This window comes from Centroberyx affinis, unplaced genomic scaffold (assembly GCF_046629955.1).
Source record: "Centroberyx affinis isolate AG114_WGS23_722 - 3 ecotype Tasmania unplaced genomic scaffold, CSIRO-AGI_Caff_v1 ptg001621l_1, whole genome shotgun sequence".
NCBI classification, from domain to species: Eukaryota; Metazoa; Chordata; class Actinopteri; order Beryciformes; family Berycidae; genus Centroberyx; species Centroberyx affinis.
The window spans coordinates 65,409-75,562 of NW_027280061.1; the positions used below are offsets into that span (position 1 = coordinate 65,409).

Below are 10,154 nucleotides of genomic sequence, written 5' to 3' on the forward strand. Positions count from 1 at the left end.
GGTACAACCCAGAGCAGCAGACTGCCTCCAGGTACCATAAACTCCCTAATGAAACAGAACCGAGGCATGTGAGTATGAAATGCGGATTTCAATATTTGTCAAAGCTAGAATGTAATAGATGACTTTGATTGAATGGATTGACTCTTTTTCACACATCGCTCTCTCTACACACACACAAACATTATCCGAAGCAATGTTAAGTCAGTGGGATTCAACAGAACACACTATTGAAGGTGTGTGTATTATTGTGTCGCCACTTTCCCGTGCCATCTTTGTGCTGGACTGATCTGAGGTGAGAGAGACATGCTATGGTGAAGGTGAGTGTGATGTCACTCGCAAGCTGTCCCCTCCACGTCCGGAGCTGGCTGTCTGGCACGCACACACGTTCACATGCTGCGTAACACGCTTGGAGCAAAACCAGACATGAGGAGAAGAGGGAAAATCATCAAAACGGCCTCTGCTCTCTGAAAAATGTAAGAGGAACAAAAACCTTGCTCCCACACAGCATGGGCACTTTTGAGTTGACTTGTGCATGTGGGCGTACGACGAGGTGCATATGTACATTTGTATGCACCTCTGTATGCGTACGCTCAAACTGAGCCTGTTAGTCATTCATTTACATGAGCTGACACGTAGGAATGTGCACCTGCAGTCCTGCGCAGTCTGTCAACACACACATACTGATGGGAAACTAGAAGTGGCCACAAGTCATCGACCATATACACAGACGGACGATTAAACCCTATGAAACCACCGCTGAGACAGTTCTCCTCATGTTTAGGCCATTAGGCGACTGTTCAAACAGGGTAAAGTTACAGAAGTCATTTATACCGGAGTCATTCTGGACTGGGATGTGCATGGAGAGACCATGGGAGGACGAAGAGCCAGTGATCAGTTCTCCCTCTCAGCTTCCTATTTGTCTTTCCACCCAACGAGAGGAGGAATGTGAGGCCACTCCAGAGAGACGCAGACCACTTGTAGGCCAGTTGTATCTCTCTTCCCTGCCTCCTACAGATAAACGAGGACAGTATCCTCTGCCAATCCCACCAAAGGACATTTTTATGGCGCATCACTGTTTTCAGCTGACTTTTTCGGTAAATGCCTATGCTTATTTTCTTGGCCTTGCCAGCTGACCGGAGATATGTTTCTCTCTTTTTTTATTTTATTTTTTTCTAGATGAATGAACAGCTGTCACACTGCAGCAGGATGCAACAGATAGATTTCTGTGGTGACTTCCCCCAACACCAACAGATATAATTATGTGCTGTGCTGTGTGTACGTGTGGCTGCGTATGAGTGCGCACCACACTAACCCTCAAGTGGACCCTTTTTCAGTAGCCCGTGTCTACACATAAAGACAACGAACGACACAGGAAGAACTCAATATAGTACCAAGACACCTAAAAATGTTACAAGTGTTAAGGCTAATCGTCGGTCTCGGAGGCCTTGCTGAGCGTTTAAGGGTCTTTATCAGTCCTCATTAGAGAAGACACCTAAGCCCTGTGATCAGACCGCCTGGGTGGGTCAGCACTATGCTGACCAAACATCTTAATATGATTCCTCAGCACTACCACGGGCCAGTGAGACTTACGCTCCTCATCCCATATTAACCCTGTCTGCTCCCAGTCACTGCCTGCTATACTGCTACTGTAGGCCACAAAGAAGCACTGCATGATAAATAAGAAGATACCTTACTGGGCTCATGATATGTTTTTATATTCATTCCTGTGCATTTGCGATTTAGTTGTTATCAATTTCCTTAAGTGTAATAGACGCAGTAAATTATATCTTAAATTAAATTAATCATATCTTGCATTACATCTAAGGGTCTAACCTATAAAAGTGGGTCCACTTTTGTAAAAACAATTATATTCGCCCTCTAATCGACTAAGAAAAAACCTTTATGGAGACATTCCTGTGTGAGACTGACCCTGCTCTCACCTCCTGTGCCCAAGAGCTGAGCTTAGCATGGGGTTCATCCGGGGAGACAGAGAAGGGAGATGGGAGAGTTACAAAACAACCACAAATGAGGAACCAATGAGGTATTATTTCAATTCTCCCTCTGGGTTTGTGGTGAAGCTTTTACCTGTCCCACACAGTGTCCAGTAAGCTCCCACTACAGCCAGGAGGGGCAGGTCTCGATCCTCCTCTAATCCCTCTGTCTCTGTCTGTCTGCTCTGCACAGCACTGTCTCACATAGAGTCAAAACAAAAGGCTACACTACGGAAAGCATTGTGTGGTACTTAAATATTCATGTGAATGAAATCAGCAAAAAGGATGCCAGTAAACCATGAAAGTCACTAAGCTCAGCTGCTTTATCACTAACACTGTTTCTTACAGTTTAAAGGACTCACTATTAAACACTGACTGTATAGAGGCTTTTCTGTAAAAAAAAAAAAAAAATTGAAGAAGGCCTATTTCTTTGGAGCCTGTGTTTGCTGAAACAGAAAAGTCCATAGACAACAGTTACCCTAGAGGAAACTGTTCTGAATATAACCTATTTGTTCCATGCTTTAAGATAAAATGATCCACTGTCCATAAAACCAATTAGACACAAAAGATAAGTTATGGGGTCACGTTATGAAGGAAAAAGCCCCTGAACTGGCTAACTGAGGAAACACTGTTTCTGAAGCTTAGGGAGAGACTGACACAGGACAAGCTGTCCACAAAATGACAAACACAATGTAGCTGCTTTGTGAACTGAGAAAACACAGAGTGCAAAAGGTGGTGAAAGAGATGTTGAGATAATGAGAAGGACAGAAGCGAAGGAGAGAAAAGGAGATGGGGAGAGTATAGACAGAGAATAAAACAGAGGAAAAGAGGGATGGTCTGCCTGGGAAAAGTGCAGAGACGAATGTAGAGGAGGAAGGACAGGGGGTCAGAGTGGCATCCTGCAGCTTGAGGGCATGGGCCTGACTGCAGGGGCCTGCTTGCCCAAGGACCCTCTAGGACAAGGGCCAAACGCTAGACACTAGAAAGAGACCCCAGCTACGCCAAGCCAAACCAAACCGAGCTAAGCCAAATCCAAAAGAGCAGAGCGGGCCCTGAGGGGGCGGAAGACTCCTCTTCAAACAAACAGAAAGACAGTCAAGTGCTGGAAATCCCCTCGCTCTCCGTCTGTGTGTGCTCACAAATCTGCTGCTAGATTCAAAAATGAAAAAAGACAGTTGATCAATGACAATCTGTCCCCAAGACTTCTTATAAGATCAAGAAGTGGAGGCTGAGGAGGCAGGGTAAGGTAAGGGTAAACTGATGACACCACCACCAGAGTCACCAGTGGTGTGCATGCACATTATAGCCTACACTAAAAAGGACATTCTGCCTTTGAGCAGCCTGCTGATTTTGGTTTTCCACTCCAGTTCCCTCAGCTGGACTTCCGTGACACAAGAGTCCACGACAGACTTTTAAGAAAGCGTTTTTTTTCCAGCTGAGTAGCGTCTCCTCTCCTCCGGAACTTCACAGATTTGATGGGCACCACGCTGCTATCTATGAATCATAGCGCTGCAGGTCCACTGTTCGACCAAATTACTTTATAATGGCGAGGAAGAAAGTGACTTCAACATTTAAGAATACTTTGCGGTAGACCGATCTTTGTAAGCTGGTTTAAATAAGAGAGAAATAAGCCTGTAATGAGAGAGAGGCCATGATTTTTTTGTTCCATATAAAGGACCCAGCCAGTCATGTGCTGCACTTCTGGCAAGCCTTTGGGTGCATCTATATTTACTCAGCAGTGACCTCAGCTCGTGGAGAATAGGATACGCATAGGGAATGGACTGCTCACTTTCCTGCAGGCCAGTGTGCCTGTTTTCCCTTACAGGATCCATGTCCTACTGTCTACTAAAGTAAACATTTGACTTAAAGCATAGGCGGGGGAAGGAAGACATGACGATACGGGCCAAAAGACAGATCGTGTGCTAGAAATAATACATCAGACGTAGAAGTAGCACAACTCAGTGTCACTATGAAGAGATGTCTCACCGTTTTTCTCTCGCCCTTGAGCTCCTGCAGGTAGCGTGACAGCTCGCCGATGATTTGAGAAGTCAGGTTCTCTGCAATGACCTCGTGTTGACCCGCGTAGTCATTCAGCTCGTTTAGGGTGGTCAGGAAGGCTCGACAGGAGGTGTACCTGGTCAGACACAGGAGGTGATGTCAGAGGCCAAGACGACACGGTCATTTATAATCAATGTGTTTTTTTGTGGTCCAAAAAGGAAGATATCAGCGCGTTCAGTTATGTCTTAGGTCCTTAAACGTACTTGTTCTCCTCCTCCTCTCGTGAGGTCTTCTTGGGTTGATACTTCTTTGATAAATTCCTGTGAGGACAGAGAGGAAAGTGTTTGTCAGACATTATTTACTATGTCTTTACCAATACCACAGCCTGCAGACAGGAAATGCAACTGTTCCCTGCCGCTGCCCTTACACCAGCCGGTGCCAAAGTATCATCCGCCACAGCGTTCAATCCAGCAGAGTGCTTTCTGCTCCTGCTCCTCCATTACCATCCCTCTCTTCCAGTAATAAATCATCGCCCCAGGAGTATGCATGCAGAATCAGTCACCAGAAACAAGCATGCTTTTCTTATGCTGCCCCTGTTTTGACACTGGCCGCACGAGATGCTGAGAGGGGGATGTGAGCAGAAGCATGAGGAGATGTTTGATGGAGTGGTGTAGGGACGGGAGAGAAAATGCCACTGTGCCAGCTGTGGGTGAAGGGTTAATGTTGGGGAACAGACTGCAGATACAAGTCTATCAACCCCTGTGGCCTCCTGACCACTTTGTGGTTTAGTCACTGTCTGTCATTGTCCCTCTCTCATCCCCGGCTATTTTTTGTTGTTGTTTAGGAGGCTGCAGTATATCATGTTATGTTTGTTTTCGCATGACAGTGTGTGTGACATGCTCACCGCCTAATTGTATTGGTGTTCTCTTTTATAGCTATTCTGTCGACATAACATAATAACACGCCCTATGCTCTCTGGGTGTTTGGGTGCACATTGTGTACTCACGCCTTAAGGATCCTTATCTAATTAAAAGAGCATGATGTACTGTTGTCAACTAGCAATCAAAACGAACAGCCAAGTGGTCTACATACACGCTAACAGGCAGATGGAAACACTCGCTCATACATGCATGCAGCTATAGTACTGTACACCCAAATCTATTACAATCCACCTAGAAACTGGCACAGACCAGACAAGCCAATTATGCTTTGACAGAGAGGGAACAAATCAGAATGTAATGAGACGTACACCAAGCTGCAAATCATATTGTCATTTCCCAGTCAGAAGTGATGGTGCTTTTGATGTAATTACAAGTCATTCCACCTCTCATTAGGAATAGATGCTTCATCACGTTCTGGGCAAAATGTAAGAAACGTTTGATGGAAACTTGCCCAAATGATTGGTAAATCATTAAAAGCACAATACTCCTGTCCAGTGTTCATATCAATATCAAAAATGTTTATTTCGTATGATGCTCAATGTGAATTGCTTTTAAAGAGCCAATATTAGAAAAACAGAGTGAATCGCCACTTGTTGTAAGACTATAGCATCATTCACTCATCATTCATGTTGTAAAAGTGCATGCTTAATTGCTACTGAAATGAATAATGCATGTGTTAAAAACACTAATGCGTGTCTGCACTCCATCCAGCTCGCTCTGCCCACATCCCCCCTGTCTCTCCTCCCTGGTGGTGTTTGCACTGTTGCTAGGCAGATAAATCTGTCTCTCTCCCTTTTCCTGTCCTTCTCACCCTATCTCTAATTTTAGTGCTTGTTTCCACTCATTCATTCAGTCACAGCCAGATGTCATGTCAGATTGTATTTGCCCATCCACCTCAATAACATATTTAACCAACACGCCAAAATTGGGGTAGCGACTAGTAGCGACTTAATTAGTAGGATTAAACCAGTGCCACCGTCTGTGTGTGTGTGTATGTGTGTGTGTCTGTAGAATGGTACCAGAGGATGATGCCTATGCATATTGGCTAATACTGTAGCTACAGTAAAGCCAGACATTTTTTCACCCTCTCTCAGTCTCTTTTGTTAGCAGGACTTTACTTTATTCTACTGTATAAGGATTATGCCAGACTGGAATTTGGGGGAGGAGGAGGCATTAATTTTTGCACTGTACTGGGTTAGACTGAACCATTGTGCCATTGTTTACCCCAATGCACTGGAAGAGGATTAATCATGGATTAGTGGAGTGTGTGATTGGTTGGTATGGTGAATGGTGCAAACTATTGTAATAGCCATGTGTGATGTATATTTGGTAAAGACTGTGGGCTAGTCCATGTTGTCTAAAAAATGTTAAGTGTGTTAGTTGTGTTGCTGTTGTGTGAGGAATGCTACACCTCACTTATACTGTAGGTGATCGATAGATACTACCAGTCTTTGAGAGAACTAACAACACTGAGGACAGCATCAACAGAAGAAAGGCAAAGGAAGGAACAGAAGGAAGAATCTCCCACCATCAGAGATGAGTGAAAAGGAGACTAGATCAAAGGGCCAATTCCATTAGAGTTTATTAGATCGAACAGCCCTGCGTTTCTTTTGGGTTGAACGTGCCTGCTAGATTAAACCTGATCTAATGAGCTAAGTTGATTAGGAAGGATACTTAGTCCAGAGGTAAAGCCGAGCAGCAGTGTAACAAAGCTGCACATTGTGTTGGAAACACAAGAAAACTGAATAACCACTCTATGACACAGGATATCCTCTCTGCAAATCCTAATTTCCTCATGTTAGCCTTGTCTGACAAGTGTCCATATGCACGTGTGTGTGTGTGTGTGTGTGTGTATGTGTGTGTATCTCAGGCTACTAGATAGGAGTTACAGTTTGACATGGATTTTCTGTGTAAGCAAAGTGAATGAAAACATCCGCACCATCTGTGGAGCCTAAGGTTCAATAAAAGCCATCCTAACATGGCTGGATGAGGCTATCCCGATCCATTTCTTTGTCAAACATACTGTAGGCAGATGCTAACTAATTAGATTATGCCGTATCTGTATGTGCTCAAGTGTAAATCTGTGAGTGCATATGTTTTTGGTCCACAATGCTTTGTAGACAACAGGGGAAAACAAAAGGGGAATCTGGCTTTTAAGAAATGTAATTCAGACATAAATAGAGAATAATACAGAATTGGCAGGTACCCAGGAGAATTAATTAAAAATATTTTGGTAATTTGTAACCTAAAAAATGAACAAAAACAATTGTAAACACCATGATATAGGGGATGTGCAGCTATGTGCATGTGTGTATGTGTGTGCACCTGAATGTGTTCATCCAACATTAGCTTTTTACTTAAGTTGAGCATTTTGGCAAAGGTTTAGACAGAGCAAGACAATGATAAAGCCAATCAAAATTTGGAAATATTAAAACAAGAAAAAAGAATTTGGGAAAAAAAAGAGATAAAATAGAATTTGGAAAAAATGAGATGTCATAGAGCCCTGATTTCTATCTCTGCAAGTTCGTCTGATATGTGTCTGTATCTTTGTAACTGTGCCGTGCTTATGACTGTGTATCCTGCATGCATGTAAACACACACAGCTAGTCCTATTATCTCAATAGTAAAGCTGACTTTATCTTCAAAAAGAGGAGTGGTTTGGGCTGTAGAGGATCTGGTAGAGGGGGTTGCTATGTCAATACTGGATGGGTATTGGTTAGTCAGTATGAAACGGGGGGTTGGGGTCAATACTTAGAGTATTAGCCGTCTTGCTAGACCTCTCTAAAGACGGGGATTGGGGATTTTGTTTTTTTGGGGGGGGGGCAGGGGTTGTTGTTGGGATGCAAGAGGCATTAAGAGACGGATCCCCTAACCCCTCGGCCCTCCTCTCAGTAAAGGACCTGTCACGCTCCCATCTCTGTCTGTCAAAATCAGTGATCGCACCAAAACAGGAGTGAATGTGTGGAGGGAATGGAAGTGGGGGGGGGGGGGGGGCAGGGCCAACAACTGTGGTTGGAGGAGAAAAAATGTGGGTCAGAACTAGGGTTGATAATGCTGATACCTAATCTCTATGGAAACGCAAGCTCCACCCCATCCCCCACAACCTGACTTCCTCTTGCCTGCAGCAGAAACGAGCAACAGAAACCCACGGCCATGCACGAGAGAGAGGGAGACAGAAAGAAAGAGAGAGAGACTCTTTACAGACCAAAACATAGAGAAAGATGGAGGGCAGAATAGACTTCTGCTTCAGGCAACATCAGCCTGTTTATCTAGCTCTACGCTTGGATAAAGCAATCACCCTTCCCCCAAGAGTAACAATAGGACCACTATGAAAATGGGATTTTTTGTGATACTCTATTAATGTAAGACTTTATTGATCCCTGTAGGGAAACTATCTTTTCGATTGCTTCTTCCACAGTGAGGTCAGAGGTCAGGGTCAGACACAGAGCAGCGTCCGTGGAGCTGCAGGGACTCAGTGTCTCGCTCAAGGCCAGTTCAGCAGGGCAGATGCTTGTTGTTAACAGGGGCTTGAACCCAGGCCTTCTGGATGAAAGACAGTCTCCCTAATCACAGGGTATGGGTGTATGGGTCATGGGTCAACTTGGGTACTCACCTAATTTGTTTTGCATAGCTGGTTTCAATCTCTGATCTCTCCTTGACAAATTTGGTGTACTTCTCAACAAATTCGATGCCCCACTGTGTATGCTTCTCCAAGTTGTCAAACTGATCCTGCAAACAAGAAAGAAGCCATAATGATCAGATTATTCAAAGGCAAGGGTCAGTATCAATCGATCATGAAAAAAGGAATAAAGAAATAAAATCAGAATATCCTGAATAAAAGCATAATTAAATATAAATGATATGTGAAACAGAACAAGTTCTGCTTATATATCCTTCTGGCATCTTCTGCCAAACTATTTCACAGCAAGCTCAACTGGATGAGAACAACTTTTTTAGGGCCTACTTCTGAAATCAAATACAATGCCAAGGTAAATAAAGTTTATGCACTATGAACAATGAAAAAATGCAGAAATAAAACATCTATGTAAAGGCCAATGTAGGCCTATTCCTCATTATGGCAACTCTTGCATGTATTGAAAGTTTGTCTACTACCAGTACAGATGAAATACCAAGAGGTCAAATAGTGGCAAGTATTCATTATGATGTTTGAGCATTGCTCTAATTACTTACTAATCATGCTAAATCTCCCTTTCTAAAAAGTCAATAGCTAGGCTATTTTCCTCATTTGCTATGGCAACACTGTCCATCTGGCTCACCTGCAACCTAACAAAGTAACAGGGTAGAACAGAAATGTTGAAGTAATTTGATTAAAAGTGAAGGCACATGTGTAAAAGTGTTACAGTTCTATTTGAGGGCGCTGTCCTGATTCCAGTTACTTGTATAGCCTACTTCCCAAAGCCTATCCTTTATGGACTAATGCTTATAATTCATGCATTAAAAACCTTTTAAGGCTTTGTGCTTGGCCTGTGAATATTATTATTATGCGGCAGTAGCCTATATCTGATATCTTTTGTGTGGTTCACTCTAAAAATGGGCACTAACAGTCTAAGTAATTTAGACCAAATACAGCTGACTACTGAGGGAAACACGAGGCTTTTGTTGGTTGAGGTCATATCTTGTGATGCATGGTTTCCCTATAACTAACATTCAGAAAAGCCAGAACGGATGTCTTGCACTACAGACAATGGACCATTTCATCAGGGATATCAAGGAACATTTTACACACACACATACTACAGCTAACTTTTACTGCTGATCGCATAGGCTATTTCCAAACTATGCTGATATGACAGCTTTGGTAAAATTGCAAATATGAAACAGAAAATGACCTTGGTGTAGCTCCAACAGTCCCCCATCCTCTCCTCTACCATTTCTGGAGTCTCCCTGAATCCAAACAACAGCTCTACTACTACAACAGAGTGTGTCTGTGAAGCGAATGACTCTCTAAGCCTGCGTTGCACTGTATACTATGACTGCTTTGCATCTTTGTACTGAACACCATTTGGTATAGACTTTAAAAGATACAGGAAGCGGTTGTGGTAATGAAAAGTTCTAGAGTTATACATTGTCGCTCAGCACATTGAGGTGATTTTTTCTTACTGAGAGTAAGCTAGTCTTTCATTGTAGCAACAACATGCATAAAATCAGCACTGAGCCACATCATATTGCATAAATAATTAAGTATCACAAAAGCTCTGAAGTA

General features: G+C 43.2%; 1 protein-coding gene across 4 annotated transcripts in view; it reads right to left on the reverse strand.

Annotated features, from left to right (window-relative positions):
- Window positions 1-9,886, reverse strand: part of fnbp1b (formin binding protein 1b) — a 34,853-nt gene extending 24,967 nt beyond the window's left edge. For all 4 annotated transcript variants that reach the window (XM_071528126.1, XM_071528127.1, XM_071528125.1 and 1 more), the window contains exons 1-4: window positions 9,781-9,886; window positions 8,544-8,659; window positions 4,253-4,309; window positions 3,978-4,125 (exon numbers count right to left, since the gene is read on the reverse strand). In XM_071528126.1, the coding sequence (XP_071384227.1) occupies window positions 3,978-4,125; window positions 4,253-4,309; window positions 8,544-8,659; window positions 9,781-9,822 (363 nt within the window). In that variant the 5' untranslated portion in view covers window positions 9,823-9,886. The remainder of the gene's footprint in view (window positions 1-3,977; window positions 4,126-4,252; window positions 4,310-8,543; window positions 8,660-9,780) is intronic.
- Between the last annotated feature and the right edge of the window lie 268 nt (window positions 9,887-10,154).